We start from the raw sequence: 22,219 nt of genomic DNA, 5'->3' as shown, positions 1-22,219 counted from the left end.
ACACCGGGAAGGGCAGCGGGATTTAGAAACTTTTTCCCCGCCTGTCCCACCTGTCCCGGCAAGGGCCCTCGCTGCTCCTCGTCTTTATTCCGCAGGTGGAAGGCGGCGGAGGGTGCCTCATGGAGCAGCCCGGGGTTGACGGGCAGCTCCAGCGGCCCTGGTGGGGGCACCCGCTGGTCCCCAGGCCTGCAAGCAGCCGTCCCTGCGTGCCACCCCTCGAGTGCTTCTGGAGGGGTTTCGTACAAAGCTCGGTCATGTAAATCATGAGGCTGCACGGCCCCGGCGGGGCTGTGTGGGAGCTGTGCCCCTGCCCAAAGCCCATCTCAGCAGCGCTTTAACACAAGTACCGTTCTTCTGGAGGGATGGCTTGCCCTCCGCTCATACCCCTCAAACCAGCGTCAGCTCAGAAACGATGCAGGATGTAAGGAGGACAGAGGAATTTCTGTCTGGCTTCCAGGTTGGCACAGCCTTGTAAGAAACCTTTCCTCATTCCCACGCTATACCCTCACCATCGGAGCTCAGCCAGGCTGGCTGTGCAGCTCTGCTCTTGCCTTGCCCCTTTCATCATTGTTTCAGCAGCAGAGCAAAGGATGCAAAATCACAGCCCTCTAAAAGTAACCTGCTAAACACACCCTGGAAAAGAGTTATGCAGTGGAGAGCAAAACAAAGAATTTGGTATGAGATTGAGAAATAGGTGACATATTCTGAAACTCTTATTTCAGAAGTTAAAAAGAAGCAGTGAACTACTTCCTAGCACCTTCCAGCACTCCTTTCTCACTGGTGAAGCAATCAGGCAGGAAGAGAAGCACATTTTCTGTGAGTCAACCCTGCTAAAATGAGTTCACCGCACCCTTGCAGTGTGTCAGCAGAGCTATGAGCCCCTCTCCTCCTGTCCAGCCCCAGGTGGCTTGTCCTTGTTGGATGGTGTGGCTCTGTAGGGCACACAGGGGAAGCAGCATGGGCATAAGATATGGGATCCCAACCAGGCAGCGTGCTGAGCTGGGCATGGACTCAGCTCCTCACACTCCCCAATCAGCATCCTGGAGCTACTGTAAACCTGAACACATAAACCAAGCTGGGCACCGTCATAGAAACACCCCAAATAAATTGTCAGCCATAGGGAACACTTCCCTAGGTGCAGTGGACGGAGGAAGCAAGCAGTCGATTCAATGTGAATGATAGAGCAAGCTTCAACTTTATTGCAAGAAATCACACCTTATATAAGCACTCTACTATAATCATGCATACTACTCACAAATCTATTGGATACATCTAAAAGGTCACATTATAATATCCCAACCCCTTGTAGCATTTCAGGTATGTCACAACATCCTCCTTCTTCTGGCTTGTTTTTTTCCCAAAGGTTGTTTACTATTATAATAAAGGCCGCTCCGTACCTCAGTTTCTCCCTTTGTTAGCATAACTGTGCCCTGAATCTTCTTCCTTGTTAGCATAACTGTACCCTGGGTTTTTTCCTTTATTTACCTCAGATGGCTGTAATCAGCTCCTGCACAGACCCATGGCCTTGTTCTGCAAGCCATTCTTCAACACCTAGGAGCATTCAAATACTGTTGGTGGATTTCTGGGCTCTCCTCTGCCTTAGTTTTTCTCTGTAACTTTTCTCTTTCCACTTCACTGAGCCTTGTTTTATCCCTTTGCATTTCATATCCTGCTTTATTTCTCCACTCACTTCTCACTTTTTTTTTCCCATGTTCTGTTATAAAGTAAAAAAACCCAATCAAACCTATATTATCTATTCTTACCAGATCTAACTGTCAGTACTTCAAGTATGGTTAGGATTGGGTCATAGCCAATTACCATTACAAGAAATTTGTGTCTCAGTAGTTACCTTTATTTTTTAGTCTGTACTGAAGCATCACTCAGCAAACACTGAGGAGTGGCTGAGTGTGGTGACCCCACTCTATCTGGGATCAAAACCCCATTCCCTAAAAATGGGCAGCTCTGCCCTTTCAAAGAATTGACCAGATCTTGCACTTTCTTCTCAAAGACACAGCAGAGGAGAAGGCTTGTTCCCACTTCCCCCTCCTTTTATGTTCTAGACTGGTGGTCAGCATACTCACACAGAAAGGGAGACCCCAGCCCTAAGTGCCCAGAAAAGCACCCCCACGCCACCTGCCAGCAGGCGTTAAGAGTGTGTTTGTTCCAGGCATGTGGAGAAACAACTGTTCTCTGCTCCACCAAGGGCCTGAAATGGAAATTCATAAGCCTTGTTATAACATCACGGACATCCCATTAACACCCATGTATCCTGAAGCGTGCTGGGGCATTTACTCTGTGCTAAGTCTGGTTTACTGAAGGGAAGGCACAGCCAGCTTTTCTGCCTCTGAGTTAAAAAGAAATGGATAGCTGCTCTTTGAGAGGACATCAGTCCTTATGGTGAATATTTGGACATGTGGAGGGTGCCCGGTACATGTCCCTCAGGGCCCTGAGGTGGAGGAAGAGTGAGCCCAACCTAGCTTGGACTAAATGCTCATCCTTATCGGAAATATGGATGGCTGAGTGATAGATGGAGCCACAAATACAGATGACGCAAGAACTTTAAATCAGAAAATAAAAGGTTATGGAGCCTTCCATCAGGGCAGCATGTGAGCTAAAGTTTTTTGAGACCACAGTTTTGAAGTCTTTTGCAGGTGTTATCCGAACACTGGATTTGTGCCCAGCATACAATAAACCAATCTTAACACACTCAGGAGAGATACTGTATTTATTTAGGCTTGGGTGGTCAGTGGACTTTTCCACAAATCAAGCACACCAACATCAGTTTTCATGCTTCTTTTATACACAAAAATCAGAGGTTCGTACTTTTCTGAACATTCCTATTAGATACTGATTGGTTAGTGATTAACATACAATTATAATATGGCTTACATAATGATCCCACTACTAGGCATGCTCAGGGAAAGGGTCATAACATGGGCAGGGGATCTTTTTGACCTGTGGGTGTGTTTTTTAGTATTATAATGAAGGTAGTTCATTTTCAGGACACTCAGAAATTAGTTTCATCACCAAGTTAATTATTCGAATAGTCACTTTGTCGGATTGTCAAATAACTCATCCTCAACACAATCCCAGAAGCTCTCTTTATGGTTCTGTGTGTTCTACTTATTTTCTAGGGCTTAGAAATCAAAATCTATCTTTTATGAATTTCTTATCGCTAGGTAAGGTCATCTTGACCACACTTCAAAGTCTCACTCGACCAAGCTTCAAAATCTCATAATTGTCCCCATATGTGTGGTAACTGTAGCTACTAGCACAATTATTAACCATGGCTACTAGCAAATGTGAAGTATACTATACCACACCACAGGCTCTCCAAAGTCTTTTGGCTCTGACCCACCATAAGTAGCCAGCATGCAGAGCCAAAGGCTTAGCTGTCGGTGCCAGTTTTGCTGTACAAATGTTTTGTCGGAGCTTGGGTTGAGGACCTGCTTGTTTAATAGTCATCTTCTGTGGCTGAAATACCATTCACACCTATGGCTCTTCTATGTTGCTGGTTGGAACCTATTTTGAACACCAGAAAACAAACACAGAAAGAGCATGAGCAGAGAGTGTGGACTAATTTTTTAAAAGGTGCTCAAAAATATTAATTTGAATTAGGTAAGATTTTTGTGCAAGTGAACTAGCCCAGGTCCCTTGGCACTAGAACCTCTCTGTCGCCACAGTAAACCTTGAGCCCCATCTGGGGCAGAGAGTTACCAGAAGAAGAGGCAGAAGCCCAAATCTTAGGAACAGCCCCAATCACATTACTTGGTGGGACTCAGACAGGATGTGAATGAAGCATAACTCTCTCTGCTGAGAACACTCATAAAGCAATACACAGTTTCTCCCCTCACACACAATTAAAAATATATTTTATTTATAGAGCACCTTCCCCCTAGTACTTTTTTAATCAAGTTTTGACAGGAAAGAAAAGACTATTTTTGTAAGTGGTGTATGGACAGAAATATGCCAGCCAGAGTGGATGAGAACCGGCAGTATCACAGTGAGACTAAAATACAGCAGTGGGTCAGACCTTGGAGACAGCCTAGCTTCTCTCTCCCCTCCCTAGAGAATCTGCTTCTGGGCAGCTGTAACATATTTATTCCTTTCCCCTCAAATCAGGGATTAGAAGAAAGATGAGCCACATGTAAGAATGAGTCATTAAGTGTCCAGGTGACCCACTGATGAGGAGAAAAATTTGCAAATAAAAAGTTTCTGCTCCAGGATGTTGTGTGGCTTGTTTGCCTTTGAGTGTAGCCTGTAGCAAAGATGAGACAAAAATAAACATTTTTGAAGGTAATGGGATTTTTTTTTTTAAAATGCTAATGTGTAGTTAAAGGTTTGGGGTTATCGTGGACTTTGTGTTATTTTGTAAATTAGCTGCATTTGTAGCACAGCATGTCTGTAATGTCAGTAATCAGGACGTGAAAATTATTGTCTGATAATGGAGATAGAGAGTTATGGTTATGGTATGCTTGGATTTTATTATGGGCTGGGATTTTTTTGTTCCTCTGTCCCAAATTTTATTCTGATTTTTCTGAAATATTTAAATCTCTATAAAAATATGCAAAACCCCCATATGTTAATCTAGTGATGGATATTCTTGTATGTTGCAAACATCTGTGCTGGAAGCTAACTGCCCTATTTACTCATAGATTAGAAATGTTATTTAAATGGTATTTTTGCCACTTCAATTGCAAGAATACTCTAACAGGACTGATTTTCGTTCATCTTGAGTAAATAGACAGTAATTTCTGTTCTTCAGTCTGCGTTTTGCTGTCCGAGTCAATTCCTCCTTTTCCTGGTGTAGAACATCTCCAGTACTCTTATAGCAGCCAGAGAATATCCCTCTGGGAATCAGTTTAGAACTCTGTATGAAAACCTCTTGGAGTATTTTGGGTATAAGCTGCTGTGGGCTGCAGGAATTTTTCAGTTTTTAGAATTAAAATGGAAGAAAGGTCTAACTTGATAATGGAAGAAATTAGAATATAGATTCCTCTTGGAAGAAGAGGCAGGCTTGGTCTCAAGTTAGCTTTGAGGTAACAGTTATGGTGTTTAAGAAAGTCTTACTGAAGAAGAACCATTGTACCTCAATACTAAATACATTCCAAGTAGCAGAGGAAAACCTCTTTTCCTCTGACCTCTTCATATCTACTTCAGTAAGACTTTCTTGACAGGCTGTCAGACCACTCTGCTTTTACAACAAGGCCTCTCTCCTAAAAGATAGGCTGTAAAAGGGTAGTAATAGTTAAAATCTTAGCTCTGTTATTAAGGAACTGTGGTGTGTGGCTTTCTCTTTCCTTAAGAAAAGAACAAGCTTTCTCATTGATGTGGAAGAGCAGAAAGTGTAACTCACCTTACTGTTGTCTTCTCTTGCTATCAGTTAGCTGTATCCCAAGAGCGTGGATAATTTGAAGATCTCCAACTCTTCATGTCTCCTCACCCATCAGCATGTCTGGACGTGGAAAGAAACACGCAGTGGCTGACAAAACTGAAGCTGCAGTGAAGAAAACCAAATCAGCCAGGGCTGGTCTGCAGTTCCCTGTGGGTCGTGTCCACAGGCTCCTTAGAAGAGGGAACTATGCTTCCAGGATTGGCCCTGGCGCTGCCATCTTCCTGGCTGCGGTGCTGGAGTACCTGACTGCAGAGGTCCTGGAGCTGGCGGGGAATGCTGCACAGGAAAACAAGAAAGCCAGGATCCTGCCCAGGCACATCCAGCTGGCTGTGAGAAATGATGAGGAGCTGAACAAACTCTTCTCCTCTGTGACCATTGCTCAAGGAGGGGTTATACCAAATATCCTTTCCCAGCTCATTCCCAAGAAAACTGTCATAAATTCTGCTCCTTCTCAGTAACAAGGTGGTAGCCAGTGAAACTTGCTTTTCCTGGTCTGGTGCGTGCACTTATGGATGATGGGACTCGGTAGCACTAACTTGTATGTGTTTGCTTCTTTGTCAACTATTTTTCCTGCTAATTTTAATCTACTTTTAAACTTTGTAATAAAGTTTCTAGAATGCAACACTCTTCTTTTTCTCAGCTCCTGTTCCAGGGATGGGGGAACACAGAAAATGTCAAAAAAAGTCTAGCATACCACCCAAATAACTTTTTAAAAGTCAAATACATTTTTACTTTTGAAAACATGTTGCAGACAACTGTTGTGGAGCTGGTAAAGGAGCCAAGATACATACTGCCGTTCATGTTCATATGAATTTTTCCTCCATCACCGATCCATAGCGCAATTAGTTCAGTGCCTCAGAGGTTAACTCTGCTGTTGCAGTTAAGACTTTTAAAGCACAGGGTTATTATTGCTTGTAAAGCTGTTAGTGAACAACTACCTATCTTTAGACTGTTCTATCTCCTTCATCTTTTCATAACAAGCATAGGTAGTTTACTTAAAACCTGGCACAGTATTTTTGCTGTTGGTAGAGGTGACTGTTTTGTTTCTATTGGTGCAGAAAAACAGAAGTGTCCATATCCAAACAAGCCCCCAGGCCTTTACTGACCAAACCACTGAAAGTCTTCCCCCAGAAAAGTGCTGGGGTTTCTCTGTTCATAGCAGGGGCTGAATCTTGCTGTTGAACTGGAAACCAGGTATCTACTGCAGCTGCATTAGGATCAGTCTGCCCTTTAGGCAGTATCTCACAGATTTCATAGCATTTCACACAGAGAAGAGCTTGTTAGGACCAGCTTCCTAAACTGTAGCAGGAGCATGAACTTATTTGAAAAAGATCTGCTTGTCCTGTTGAGTTTGACCTAGCTCCTTTGCCCCCTCAAGGCACAAGAGTGCCAGAGCCTACTGGACAGGTTTTTGTGATGCTGACAGACGTCAGAGCTGTGTGCAATTGTGTTAATGACTCATTCCAAGCTGTTCTTGCACAGAAATGGGAAAAGAGGATACTTGACTGAACGGACATTGTGATTTCACTGGAACAGTTGTTGTACGTTGCCTGATTTTCAAGAGCAATCTAGTGAGATCTCGGCTGGCCTGCAGTTAACTCAGTGAAGTGAGAAAAAGTGGAGGATGCTGTAGCAATAAGTAAAAATGTCTGAGAGGAGATCTTAAGCTTTGTGCATATAGTAAATATATGCTGTATGTAATTAGTCATGCTGAGTGTTTGCACTTGTAAATGGAAAAAACAAGAAGGCAGTTTTAATGGAAGTACACATGAAACTCAAATTATTTCCTTCATTTGACCATGGCAAAGGAAAGCAAACTTGAGAATGATTATTTCTTTGGACCAAGCAAAAATCTAAAGGTGTGTAGTAATGATAGAAGACTCAACCAAGGTACAAATTTTGTGCAGTTCTAAGCATGGCATTTACAGCACCCTTTACTAATCTGCAGAACTGTGTCTCAGTCATTGTGCTGCTCCTGGATACAAGCTACTCCCATGAACCTGCTCTGCACCACACCAAACAGACCCTGCAAGGCATGGCCTGTGCTCAAGTAGCTCCTGGAAATGTATCCAGCTGCCATTTTCTGTATGATAAAAGATACTGAGTGAGCTGTGTGGCCCTACCTCTACTTACACCCAAAGATAGAGTTTGTGGTGAAGTACTGGTCCAATTCAAAGTTAATTTTTAAAGCATTTCTTTGATCACGAACAATACTGTTTGCTTTCTTCTAGCCAATAGTTCAACATGCTTGTAAATTAACCAGATAGCATAGTGATCTGAAAAACCACCCCTCTGGCTTCACAGTAACAGAGAGTAGATGTCTCCTAACTCAGCTGCTCAGCAAAAGTTTCTGTTGGGCCAGGGCTCAACTTCCCAGCACTCATGTATTGAAGAAAACAATCCTTCAGCTGTCACCACCCTTGACCCTAGAAAGGAGATGCCCTGCAACACTGCTGTGTGTGGCTTTGAAAAAAATTGGACTGTGTGACAGATGGAGTCACATCCTAGAAGAGAGACAACCCTATGTCAAAGGTCCTGAGCTTTCCTAGGCTCTGCAGCTTGGTCACTGCTAATAGCACAAAGAACAGTGGTAAAGGTTGCTGGGTTTAATTCTTGATGACTGCAGCAAGGTGAGGTCTGCCCCCTTCCAGCTGTGATAAATGAACTACCAATCAGAGATACTGCAGTTCTCTGAGGCAGTAAATACTAGGCTTGTTTCCAGAGGAGATCAGCTAACAAGGTGCTAAGCAACTTTACAAAGAGTAGTGACAAATTTTCATGCTCTTAGGGACTATACTGAGTTGCTCTTGTGTTGGGACCTTGATTGTTTTTTGAGTGGCTGAATTATTGCTCACCCAGGTGGAATTAAACAGTGTAAGAGCTGGTAATGACATGGCTACTGCTGTAGCATTTAAAAGGGGGCAGCTCTTGCCATAAATTGTGGTTTGGGTAGTGGTATTAATAGCCTTTTCACATGAGAGTTTATTGTTAAGAAATGATAGTATGCTTTTTCTGTGGTAGAAAAACTCCTGAGTTTTTGTATGTAAAAAAAAAAGTTTTTGTAAGTTCTGTGTTTGGTATAAGGCTGTTTAAGGGGCCTTTAAATTTTTCAAATTTATTTAATTGTATAGATAATTTTTTAAAACATTTTTCTAAGGTGTATAAAAATCTCTCAATAGAAATTTTTATTGTATTTTTAAGTGCTTCAACTTAATATTTGATTTAGTTCATCCCTAAACCTGGGTAGAGCTTCTCATTACTTGAAAACATGATTAAAACTTAAGAATAATTCTGTATACAAGAACAGAATCTTCCTGTGTTTGTTTCCCAGTTGCTTTGTGTTATGTATTGAAGAGTAATTGGTACTATTCAGTACCAGAGACTTCATGTCAGGAATAAGCAATGAGGCTTGTTAGAATCGATGCAACACCATACCAGAAGATGGTACTTGTGCATTTGTAGTAGCCTGTTGCACAGTGTGCTGAGCAGAGCAATTTTACTGTCTGATGTAAAATAAAGCTTATTTTCTTCCCATAAGTCTTGTTCCTGATTGTGGCCTGTTATCTTGCAGCAACATGTTCCCCTCACCTCTAGGACAAAAAATGCATTTGAAATAGTTTCCAGTAGATGTTCTTTTCTGTTGTTTTTACTTCAGACAAAGCTATGAATTACTAGCTCTGGGTCTCACAAGGCTATTATTGCAGGAACTGCCTAGGCTCTTACCAGGGGTAAGTTCAATGAAGCTTCCCTGCAGGGTTTCTGAATGCTTGTAAGTATCTTGAAGCCTAGGTTACTTAACCTTTCTCTTTGACAACAGTCCTCCTTTGATACCTGGTCAGAAGACCTTGCTCCTAAGTTCTACCTTTCTCTCTTGAAAAGTTTTGGAAGTCTAGCAGATGGCTCTGACTGAGCTTGTAGATGCCTCTTGGCTGAAAACTTGTCAGACTTTCTCTGAGCAGCAGTGTGACCCATCTGCTCCTTCAGACAAAAGTATGAACAACTAGCAAACTTTCTGAGAGGGGAAAACTGACTTGTAAGGGAATTAGAAAGGCAATGAAATGGGGAGGAAGAAAGGACTTAAGTGCTCAGTTTCTATGTCTGTCTGTGTTGGTTTATTAATTTTTGTCTCTTTATGCTAGGCTGATGTTAGAATGTCTGGACATGGAAAGAAAACCACAGAGCTCCTCCTTGTGTCAGAAAAAACCATATCAGCCAGGGCTGGTCTGCAGTTCCAGGTCGTGTCCACAGGCTCCTTAAAAAAGGGAACTATGCTTCCAGGATTGGGCCTGGCACTGCCATCTTCCTGGCTGCAGTGCTGGAGTACCTGACTGCAGAGGTCCTGGAACTGGCAGGGAGTGCTGCAGGGGAAAACAAGAAAGCCAGGATCCTGCCCAGGCACATCCAGCTGGCTGTGAGAAATGATGAGGAGCTGAACAAGCTCTTCTCCTCTGTGACCATTGCTCAAGGAGGGGTGTTGCCTAATGTTCTTCCCAAACTTCTTCCTAAGAAGACTGTCTTGCTTAAATTGCCAAACGAATATGTCCAGTCACAGGAGTTCTAGCTGCCATCAGGGTCCTGATCTGGTGGTGGTGGTAACACAGGCTTTTTCCACAGCTCAGATTTTTTCATGCTGGTTGGTGTATCTGGCCTAAATTCATGTGTATGTCTACCTGTGTGCATGTCTAAAAAGCTGCTAAAGACAGGGTTGCTAGTTAGATTTCCCTAGCTACGTCCTTCAAAAAAAAAAAAAAAGTCAACAGGCTACTTCTATGAATAAATTAGTGTGCAGAGGACTTGTGTCCACATCATTCCCTTCTAGAAAATATTTGTTGCACCAAAGAGAAGATTTTCTTTGGCAGTGCAGTTATCGAAGGAAACCTGCTTTATGGTCTTTAAAGTTTGTGTCTCCGTGAGTGGCTGGAATCTCCTTATTCAGTATGGATAGAGGTCTGCTTCAGATCTCATGAGCACAGTTAACTATTAAGTGTGAGTAGACACACCTGAGAAACTTAAACTGGAATGCTTTATAATGATCGTAAAGCTGATGAGTTATCTTGTCTAACATTTGTATTATGAAAGCGGGGCTGTGCTGTAACTTCAGAGTATCATTGCACACACATTGGTTCAAAGATGGTGTTGGATTAGTCCTCTGAGTTTCTGCCTTGGAGTGCAATCCAAGGAGCCTTCTACAATCAGTATATAAACCTTGTCAGTTCTTGAGCCTTAAAGATCATCTAGAAACCCTTAAGAATGAATCCAAATTTAATTTCTACCTCTCCGGTACTGAGAATCTCCTTAGCTGCTTTGAGGCTTGTTCCATCAGGATCCAGATCAAGGAAACCTGTGAGTTAAAGGACAATCCAGGAAGTGGCCTTTTCCAGGACCTCCCAAAACTCTTATCTTACACCTGTGCAGCTTGAAAGACTACCTAAGCACTATTAGATTTGCACTCTGGATTTCAATGTTATGCTGGACACACACTAGTATTAATTTGTTTGCTGTCCTGCAGAAGATTTTGTTTAACAGCTTTGCCAGCAGGATGCCACTCAAATATAAGAGCCTTAACTCTTTACTAGGTTTTTGCATTATTAGGTGTTTGAATGTTTCTATTCACAACAACAGAAATGCTCTAGTGTCCACCAGCTTCAGATGTATTCATCCCAGGTAAAAAAGCTATTTAGAAAACTAGCTCAAGACTGACACTACTAGTGCAAAGTTTTGGGACTCTGTTTCCCATATCTGACCTATAATAATCTGGATTATGCTGCTGCTTTCTGTAGTGTAACTCAGATATCTCCCCGGTTTTCTGGTCTTGTGAGAATTGAGACCTTTTGAAGAACGGGCTGCAGAGAGCTCCTCTCTTTTTGTATAGGCAGGCTAGGTAATTTAAATGAAGGGCAAGAAGCCAGGAATGAGTTATTGTGGGAGTGTAGCCAGAGGACTTTCTGTATGTGAAACCTCTAGCATGTGTGTAAGCTGAAAACACCTACTAGAGGCTAGTCTATGAGAAGACAAAGGGAAGAGAGTCTGTTGGTATCGGGTCAGTACCTCTATAACTGTCTGCAATGAGCATTGGAGAGTAGTAGTTTGTAGTGTGGATAACAGAGAAATGTTTTGAGGGTAGCCATCAGATCAGCTGTTGCTATCTGTACACATGGCAACCTTTGGCTTGAGATCTAGAGGGTGAAATGCTGCTGACTTGCACCACAAGCAAAACACTTTATCTTGGAGAGCAACAGTGGCTCTTTAGGGGACTGCTGGATATTTTTTTACAGCAGTTTCAATCAACATTGACCATACGAGCTGTGCTTTAAGAAAAACAGTCCCCTGTTCTCCCGTCAAGTTGACAGTTACGTTTCATGCTGTGCTGGCTCAGAAGCTTGCTCCTGGCCTGTCCAAGCCAGCTGCCCACAGCATGGGTGCCCCTGCAGCAGCATGGGCTTGTGTAGCTCCTGCCATCCTGTACTGCTTCTTCTGCCGCTCACAGCATCTACTGTGAACCAGACTGCTGGGCTTATGTGTCAAACTTTGTCTTTTTCCTCTTTTCTTTTCTTTCTTGAAGTAAAACACCACCCTCTAGAGTGGTGTTGGCATAACTTGGAAGTTTCCATGGGGGCAGGAAGAAGAGATGGAGGAGGGGATGGTGGCTGGAGCTACTGAGGGAGAGGATTTTCAATACCTTGATAATGTGGGCTGTGATTGTAAAGCCCCATGGGAATGTCAGAGGCCTGTGACAGCTGTATCATAACAGGTACATGAGCTATGACCCATGGAACAGGAGGTTTCATCAGACCCCTGTACCTATAGAAATCCTACCCAAAAAAAGAAAAGGGGGGGGGGGAAGGGGAGGGTGGCTAGGTAGAAATTAATGGAGACTTTTCTCTAAGTCTCAGCTTTTCTGCAGAGGAAGCAAAGCTTGACCTTGGCTTGTGTAAGGGAATGCCCCCATCTCAAGGAACTGTATGGCCTGTGCTGGGACCTGGTCAGAGGGAATGCAGCCATCAGGAGTGGTGCTGGTTAGTCTCTCTGTTGCCAAACAAATAACTCAATACATCTTATATTAAACTCATCTAGCTTTAACAGAAAGTTTACATAGGCTTAAGTGTGACCGCAAGGTGGCTGGCAAGCTCAAGGCATCCCATTGCTCCAGAAGCAGCAAGCTTGGGAAGATGTGGACTGTCACAGCTGAGTGCTCAATAGGTGCCCTGGGATCCTGCAGCTCACATCTGCTAAACTGCAAGGTGGGGGAAAGGCATCACCTTCATCAGTGGCTCACCCTCCCTTTCTTGGCAGAACTCAACAGATAAGAACAAATTGGAGGAATACTGGAACAAGGAGAGGGCAGGGAGAACCACAGGGAAAGAGCATCCCTGAAGTATGCAGGAGTCCTAGCAGCTATCATACAGCTCTGCTCTGTCTTTAATAATTAGAGCTGACCTATAGACATACTGGTCCCTGAAATATGCCTTGCTGTGGCTCTCTTGTTCCCTGTGCTCATGACTACAGTCTTTCAGTTGCACTTCTAAATGTAGAACAACCAGTGCATTCACTCCTCCTTTTTTGTGAAGTCTCAAGACAGTTGAAAAGATAATGTCCAATGTTAAGATACTAATTTTGAGGAACTCGTTAATTCTCCCAATTCTGTTTCTCTCTTGCAGCTGTAAAGCCTATTATGTCTTTCTTTTGAAGATACATTACATATGCTTCAACGGGATACTTTTAATCTTTGATTTTTAAAAATCCAGTCTCAGTTTAAACATACAATAAAACATACATTCAGTCTTCTAGTGTATCCTCATCTCTGTTCATTACCAGGTTGTGCACTACTCTAGCCTAAATAAATACCTTGATAATATGTAAAGCATATGTTTTGTGAAGGCTATCCTAGCAGTGGGGACAGATTCTGCTCCTGTTGCCAGCCTCACTTCTTTCTTGGATTCCTCAGCTTTCCTTCATGGCACAACTTGTGTACGTCCTTAACTTCCGGGGACAAATATTCATTTTCTATATTGAGGCTGTTGAGTGATAGAACTACTGGAAATTGGTTTGCTTATACAAGCAGCTCATTAGACTCCCAAACAAGGGCTTATATGAAGACAGTGTGTGGGAGAGAACAGTACAACATTCTCCAGCATTGTGATGAAAAATGTATTCTTTCCAGCTTGCTCCAACTATGCGTGGCTTTCTTTGCAGTGCTGTGCATAGCATCTGTGAGAATATTTTTGCCAGCAGTTTCATGGTGGGGTTTCTGAATCATTCTACCCAGAAAAAGACAAGTCCACTTAAATTCAGCGAGTAACCACTTTAACATTTGTTATGCCTGCCACATCTTGGTAGCTGGGGAGAGGAGTCAGTCATAATCTTAGAAACATGTAACCAATAAACTAGCAAAATGTACAAGCTGAGCCTGCATTATCTGTGTACGCTCATCTTGCTTGAAAGCAGGGAATGGGAGATGTGATCACTAGGCTGAGTTAGATTTTAAATGCATTTGTCAAGTGGCAGACCCAGAAAAAGTATTTACTGCATCAACTTGCTAGCTGCATGCTTAGTCAGAGTGCAAGCTCTTTACCTGCCAAGCCAAGGAAGGCACACACGTGTTCTCAGGCTTTGCCTGTTCTGGCTGTACCTCTCTTCTTAAGCACCAGAATTTAGGTGTCTTTTCACACGTGCCCCTGGTCCAGGAGGTTTTCATGAAGATGCCTAAGGTTTGATTTGGCCACTGTACTTTCTTTTGGACTTGCTGCTGCCGGCCCAAGGCATTAGCAAGCTCTGTTTGCTAACAGTTTGCCCTGGAGCCACGTTACCCCAGCACTGTGCTTAGCACGTTGAATCTAGGGCTCTGAACAGCCAGCAAGATCTCATGGTAAGTGAAGGTACCACACAGAGCCAGCCAGCACAGCAACAGAAAGAGGTAGCCTGACTGTTACTCAGTGGTTAGATAAATCATCAAGAATACTGACATTTATTTTTTCCTTTTTTTTGCAATGTCTAGTCCAGATGTGATCTCAGCCCATGAATACAATTCTAGGTATCATGCCATATAGTGATAAAGACAGAGTCAACAGGCCTGCCTCGTAATGCAGAATGCAACAGAAGTGCAAGTTAGTAACCTGATAATAGCTGTCCTTCATCTAGGTCAGAGGAGAAACTTGGCTCTTTCTCCTTGTAGCACGCACTGAATCCAGGGCACTGGTTAAACTGGAATTAAGGGCAAAACAGTGAGGGGTTGTGTCAAGCTGTCACAGCACTTGTCCGACTTTTTCTTTTGAAACTCAGTTAGGGCTGAGTCTCAAACATGCCCAGAAGACAGCAAAGATTGCTGCTTGAACTAGGAACCAGATTTTCTTCTGAGCTTCTCTATTCATTCAAACATCATGCCGTTGCTTGATGAGGCTAAATCATACTTTGCTAGCTGAATTCACCAAGGAAGGCGCTCGCTGCTGTAAGGGAACTCAAGCATAGCCCGTTCATCTGTCAAGGAAACATTAAGCATCTGTCACATATCCCAGTCCCTCTCCCATCCCAAGTTTTAACATCCTTACTTATTTCAGATTTACTTTTCCCTTATTGATCTCTCCTATCGGGTCATTGTAGCCCATCAGATAACAGACCTGGGACTCAACCTGTCCAGGGTATTCTATATGTGTACCCTGCTCACTGGGCCACTATTCAGTAGTAGACCAGGAAGCTTGCCTCAACGTGCTTCCTATTTGCAAGTCTGGGAGCTTCTTTCTACATGTTATCACACAGGCTCAATTCTCACTATGTTTCCACATTTGGACTGGTGGAGAAACTGGCGTGAAACTCTTTTGAGATGTGGATCATGGCCTACTTCTGGCTGAGCACTTCCCTTGTGCCTTCCTGATGGAAGTAAGGGGCTGTTTTTCATGACAATACAATGGCAGCAATACTAAATCCTAGTAAAATAATATCCTTGTAAACAACTGAGTGCTTCACCATCAGTTAATCCTGCTAACTGAAGCATTCTTCGAAGAAATTCAAAGATGGGCATGTTGGGATTCCTCATGTCTTTAAGCTGTTTTCTTTGAAGATCACTCTCTCTTCAGATAGACTTAGTGTTCCTTCCTCTGAAATCATGGCAAAAGATCCAGAAAGTGGTGAAGCTACATCTTCTCTTTCAACACAGATTACAAATTCAGTCCATGGCAGAAATGAGTATGCAAGTTATTAAAACTTAAGAAGGGATCTATTCTCCCTCCTACCCCTTGTAATCCATCTCTTTTCTTCCATGGATGCATAAACTTTTTTTAATGGTAATGTTTGTCATTTTTAAAATAGGAAAATGACTCTTCCACATCCAGGGGAGTTTAACTAACTTGCACTACATTAGCAATCTACAGTTCCTCTCAGAGGAAACTTGCTCTGGTACCTGCTCCTTAGAGCATATCCATTGCCTCCTTCAACTGTACCAGGATACTCTGTGCCAAGGCAACTAGAGGAGGAAGGGCTAAAGTAGAAGTTGTTGTTGGGAGAAATAGTAATGAAGTGGTGAGAAGATATGAAAGGAAGAATGGAGATGAAAATTCTGTAAAAATAGAGAGACATAGACAGTGAAGGAAAGAGCAGATATGAAAGGAAGAATGGAGATGAAAATTCTGTAAAAATAGAGACATAGACAGTGAAGGAAAGAGCAGCATAAACATCATCAGGAAGTGAATGTAAAATTTATTGTGGGAAGTAGCATTTCATGACAGAATAAAACAAAACAAAGAATAATTCCCTTCGTGGCAGGAATTACTGGGTGATAGTCTTTCATTTATGCTATAAAGGTTGTCAAGCAAGATGAATGTCAGGGTACATTCTGGCCATTCTGGCTGTGCATTTATAACTGCTGTCCCATTACCTACTCAACAGGACCACTGATATTTTCCAGACATACTCTTCCTTCCACAGCACTTGCTAAAAGTGAATGCAGATCATTAAGCTTTGCACCAGCCCTGGCAGGGGCCACCAACAGATCAAACATCTGCTGCTGAAGAGGAAACAAACATAGTTATGACACTTCACTGCTACCTTACAACACATCAGCAGAGAAATGTTAGATACTCAGAAACCTGTGGATAGAATAACAAGAAAAGTTTTTTTCATTAGGGGTATTAGCAGTCTGAATGGGACAAACGGGGAACTGTGTTTTGGCACCTGGTTTTGCAATACGTACATTGAGGAGTACTTAAACATTTACTGGAGTATGGCTAATTACACTGATAAATAATGATGCATTAAGGTAATAAGATAACAGCTTTTATTTGAGGATAAATTTAAATATAAGGATAAATTCTCTCATTTGATTATAAGGTAAATCCTGTGAACAAATATTACTAGCCTATTGCAGTTATTAATATCATTATTTATTCTAAACATAGGGATTGGGAATAAATTCAGACAAATATCCAGACCAGCAACATCTGGCTTCCTTGGAAGGTTGGAGTTTTTATCCAGGCTGATTAATAGACACTCTTGAGGATTTTGAAGCTATTTCTGAACGGAAATTAACAAGGTATCATAGCAAAACTTTGAGGCTAAGTAACCATACCCTTGTTTCACAAAGGGGGAAGCTGAGTCAGGTGCCATCTTGGTACATGCTTAACTTCATACTCACAGGTAAGCCCCTCTTCTTACAAAGTGCTTGGTAAGTATGAAAATCATGCCCATAGGTGGTTCACTGAAATGTAGGTGTACCATTATGCATCAAGAGAGTCAGAACTAGAGCTCAGACATCCGATTTCCCATTTTATGCATTCCCTATGCAGCTGCCTTAATCCCTTCAGTTTTTGCCCTTCCTCCTAGGAAAACATTTATGGCAGCACACCATTTTCTTGCTTATCCATCTGTCCTCATTTATTAATTTCTGAATCTGCTGAGCATCTATATGATGGAGAGCTGAAATTACAAGCTGATGCCTATCAGTTACATGGAAATAGATAGCTCTGTAAAAGAAAGAACACTGATGTATGTCCTGACTGAAATAAGGGCCACAGCATGAAACTAAACTAATGAAATGGTAATAAAAAATATCTTCCATTAAATACAATATAGGAGATCCTCCTCCAAGTACAAATTTAATAGAAACACCTTTGCTAGTTCTGTTGATCACAGAAGTACTTGTAAAATAGGACACTAATTGCAGGGTAGTTTTGCACATGACTTGTTCTCCCATATCCCATGCTACAGATTTCAGCTTAGGTCTAGTCACCGGTAGCTGAGGCCGGTACATGACTTAGTTGCAAAGCAAAGCAATGAAAAATTTTAAAATACAGCTCCTCTGGCACCTCTCTTGTTATTGATGCTGCAAAACACGTTTATCTTGATGTAGCATTACTTTCCTAACTCAGTTGTGGCATGGTGCAATTGTCTGTCAAGGAAAATGGATGTTTTCAATAACACACATTAGAAAATGCATGTACATGGTGCTCCGCAATTCAATGAAGCTGTGGGCAGATGGAAGCATGGAGCTGAAATGATGCCTGGAAAAGCTTTTCTTCTTTTACCTGTCTAGAGGACTGATGTTGCTGATGGATGTCTCTGTTGTGCAGACTGCTTGCCGTTCACTCTGCGCTGAGATTTGTGTGTTTATAAGCTTGCCATATTCTGTCACCTCCACTTTCTTCATAAGGAGAGGAAACATCCCAAGTTATGGCCTTGGAGAGCCTTGTCCAGGTGAGCACAAGGGATGCATAAGGTCTGACCTCATTCGTTACCTGAGTTAGGAGCAGATCAAGCAAGGAGCACCAGCGGCCTGCCTCTGCTTTGAGCATCACAAATTTGATATTGGCGTTGCCCTCTGCTGACCGGTCCCAATATTGCAATGCTAAACGTCCTCGTCCTCTTGGAAATCAACTGCGTGCTCTATTTTAAGTCACAAAATAGTGACTTTGGGTTATCTTACATTATACATTGTGGAACTGTACAGACTATACACAGCTGTGGAAATGAAGGCAAAGATGTGATACAAGACTACCAAGTTATAATCAAAGGCTATTTTTGGTGTTTATTTACGTAGCAGAATCTGTGGTGTATTCCCAGGAGATGCCACACTGCCCAGCAGGGTGGGTGGCTGTGGCATAGCCCTTCACTCTGGGGTTGTGAGAGGAAACGTGGGCTCAGTCCTATGGTGCACGAGGCTCGTGGATTTTGGTCCTTTTCTGATGAGTCATACATGATCGCTAGTCCTTTGCGTTCTGAGGTCAGTTCATGTTGTGTTCTGCATTTTTGCTTTTTCTGTTGGAAGTTCTAGTCCATATTTAGGTCTTGTTCTGACTGATGTTTCGATAGCTATACTCCAGAAGCATGTATTTTTGTGCATGTATCTCCCCCATGCAGTAATTAATCAGACACTATCTGAACTGCTGTGTAGAAACCCCTGGGTGCAAGAGGTTTGTGGTAAAGGTATTCAGGACTTTTTTCTTTCAAGTTTGCCATATGTTCTCCTTCAGACTTTCTCTACTGATCACTCAGCAAGTTTAAGGCTAATAGATAAATGGTGTTTGGTGTACTATGTTCTTTGCCCCAGAGAAATGTCAAAATTTTAGATGGTGAATCACAACCACGTATGAGATCAGTCACATTTTTGTTTCTGCACTGTGGAAAAAGTAAATCCAGAAATGACTGGAGACCTGGAAGCTACTTTTAGTCGTTCAATGCAGAACACCTATCAGGGTGACAGATGTATAGATTAAGACAGTTTATGCAGTCCAGCCCAGTCAAACATATGCTGCTACCCTGCTTAATAAGGTAGAGGGGTGGCAATTGCAATCTGTAAGTTGCCTGGAACAGATAAGTAAGACATGTCTTCAGAGCGTTCTCCACATAAGCATCTGTCTTGGCTGCCAGCAGAGATCCTGCAATCAGTGCTTGACTCTAGGATCTCAGCAAAGAAATAAGTATTTTGTTGCTGTGTTTACAATAATAAGCATATCCATCTTGTAGCCGGAGTTCATTTGGCAGCCTCACCCTCACATGCACTAGGAAAGCTGGAATGGGATGCTGGCAGCTTTTGGCCAGCCTGTCAAGCAGTTCTGCCCAAGTGGCTATGTAAATCTCCAACAGGTAGATTTGCAATTTCTTCAGCTACTTCTGTCTCATTACCTGCTGAGAATTGTGAGGATGAGACAAGCAGCCAACTGATGTATTTTTAGTTCCTAGATGGTATTTCATGTCATGTGTACATGCCAGTTAGTTATCGTACTGGCTGTTGGTCAGCCCTCATTGTCAGTCGTCTGAATCCTTCCGTTGCATTTTCAGCGGACTCTAGTTTGTGTGCAGGCTGAGTTCGCAGGTCACAAATGGGCTTTTCCATTTTTTCTGTAATTCATATGCTTCCTTCTCCTTGCTGGGATGTTTTCTCTCATTTTATGCAAGCGTTCCAGAAGCAAAGACAGCATCCTTCTCAGGGCTGCCCTACAGCTCTGGGAGTCAGGTGCCACTTGTCACAGCTGTTAGTGCAACAAGTGTTACCATGAGATAGAAGTGTGTAAAATGTAAGTGCTGGGCTCTCTAAGATTAAACCTTGCACTTCTCCAGAAGCAGCCAGAGCAACTTCTATCTGAAGTATGCTAGGTATTCAACAAAACAATGGTACTAAACTTTCATTAAATGAAACATAATTAGGAATAAACATTGCACCATGATGTAACACTGAAGAGAGAAAATGCTGCTTGCAATTATTTCAGAGCTGGAACTTTTGTAACTTAGAGTCCAAGTGAGGTGTTGCCCCCCCTGGAGAATATTTATGACCAAGAAAAGCTAACTCTGCCTATCAGTCAGTGCTTCATTCTCTCAATATGAATCTTTCTTCGTTTTACACTTACCTCTCCTGGCAGTATACATCTATGGACATGGTAGATACTGCCAGGAGTGATGAGTTTAAAATTAAGCATTACATCATTCCCCTCTTCAAACTTTCCTTCTACCAAACCAACTCCACTTCATTAAGCGTACCAGCTTTCCCTGACCTCTGCCTTTCCTCTCTGCTGGGCTCTGTCCTGTTGATGCCCCTCTTTCTTCTCCAGTGCTACTCTGTACATGAGAACTTCCCTATAATCAGCAGTGTGACACCTCCCATGTCATAGTCCCTACCACTTCTTATTCATTTCACATTGTATTTTTGTGTTCTCCCCAAAACTGTGATATTTGACAGTTACCCATTCCCTTTGCCGCAAAGCTGCAATTGATTATTCTTCAGTATGCGTAATAACTTCCTTTCATCATCAGCGAGCCATATGTATTTTTTCCAGATGTATCTTTGCCAAGACCATGCTGAATGCTGACTCTGTCCTCCTGCACTTGCTGTCCCTCCCAGCTTGCCATCTCCTGGAGATTTAGTAAGTGTGCTCTTCCCTGCGGGAGCCAAAAACAGAGTAAGGCTGTCCGAGACACCAAATCATGGAGGGACCAGAAAGAGTGAAGTGAAACACCAAGAGGATTTTCCCCCTATGCTTCATGCTCTGGCTCTTTGGTGAGTGGCAGTACTTGCTCCCCCACTAGCAAGCACATTTCCAGGTCTCGCGCTGTGTGCTCTGCTGAGCAATGCCTTGCTGAACCCAGCTCGAACAGGCCAGGCTTTTAATGCAGGAGGTCCTGGGCCAGCCTGAAGTGATTTCCGAGGCAAGTTAGGCAGCATGAAGGTGTGCACTCCTGAACATGCCTTCCTTCTCAAGAGCCAGCAGAGCTGTCTCTCACTACTCGCTCTAAGCTATGGCAACTAGCTTCAGGAGTTGATTGTTAGGAAAAAAATTCCCCTTTGCAGCTTAAATGTATTGCCTCTCAGTGTAATTGAGTCTCCCTCCTTGCTCCTTATTACAAGAGGATGGATAAGCATCAGGTTTACTCTTCTAAACACACTCATTACTTTGTATATCTTGTCATGTCACTCTTGATTTGTGTCTTCTCTTGCTGGCACTGGGAACTGAGCTTTCACTTCTTTTTCTTGTGGAAATTTTTCTGTGTTTCTAATTGTTGTTGTCACCTGTGTCAGGGGTCCTCAGTTATCCTGTGGGTTTTGTAGTGGGGTGTTCAGAAAGAGTTTCAGGCCAGCGATGACCTTCACATTTCTATATTATTCCACAGGTGACGTTTGTGTTGCTCCTGGGAGCAAAGGTTTCCACTGGGCGGTGAACAAGATCTCTCCTGGGCATTTTACAGAGGAACCACAGTTACTACAGAAATATAGAAGAAGAACCTAAGCTAGGTCCTCACCTGCAGATTACCATGTATTTATCAGTTTCATTAACCAGTCCAATTAGATGTTATTGAAACCTGTTGTGGGTGGAGGAAGCTGTCATGGTTTAAACTGGACAGCAGTCAAAGACCACACAGCCACTTGCTCTCCCTCCCCTGTCTGGGGGATGGGGGAGATAACTGGAGGGGTAAAGGTAAGGAAACTCATAGGTTGAGATAGAATATACAAATGAGTGATGAACAATGCAATTGCTCACCACCCACTAACTGATGCCCAGCCTGTTCCTGGCTAGTGTTTTGCTTATTAAGGATACCAATTAAACTCGGACACCAGAGTGAAAAGAGTAGGCATGTTTTACTGGTGATAACCCAATAATGTAACAGAGTAATACAGAAGACATGCAGTAAGAAAAGGCAGAATAGTGCACCTAAAGCAACAAACAGGAAAATACAGGGTAATGCATTAAATCATTACTACAAGAGAGAGAGAATAGTGATTAAGAAAGATCCATCACCACTTGCATACGTTCCCATCACCCAGACCCGCAGTGGTTGGGGAGCCCCGGTCACAGCGAGGGTTTGGAGAGCCTGTCCCGGCAAGGGGGAAATCCTACGCAGTGCATC

The 22,219-nt window shown here is 42.8% G+C and overlaps 1 protein-coding gene and 1 pseudogene across 1 annotated transcript; both read left to right on the top strand.

Annotated features, from left to right (window-relative positions):
- Positions 1 to 5,451: 5,451 nt before the first annotated feature.
- Positions 5,452 to 5,853, top strand: LOC141958289 (histone H2A-like). The gene has a single exon (XM_074901134.1). The coding sequence runs from the start codon at positions 5,452 to 5,454 to the stop codon at positions 5,851 to 5,853; it is 402 nt and encodes a 133-aa protein (XP_074757235.1).
- A 3,693-nt stretch (positions 5,854 to 9,546) lies between these two features.
- Positions 9,547 to 9,956, top strand: LOC141958278 (late histone H2A.1-like; annotated as a pseudogene).
- Positions 9,957 to 22,219: the final 12,263 nt, after the last annotated feature.

The sequence above is a fragment of the Athene noctua genome, chromosome 1 (genome assembly GCF_965140245.1).
Source record: "Athene noctua chromosome 1, bAthNoc1.hap1.1, whole genome shotgun sequence".
NCBI classification, from domain to species: domain Eukaryota; kingdom Metazoa; phylum Chordata; class Aves; order Strigiformes; family Strigidae; genus Athene; species Athene noctua.
Note: the sequence above shows the minus strand (reverse complement) of the source record. Positions and strands in the feature narration are given on the sequence as shown.

Excerpts from the sequence above, each read along its gene's own strand:
- LOC141958289 (XM_074901134.1), top strand. The coding sequence starts at position 5,452 with ATGTCTGGACGTGGAAAGAAACACGCAGTGGCTGACAAAACTGAAGCT.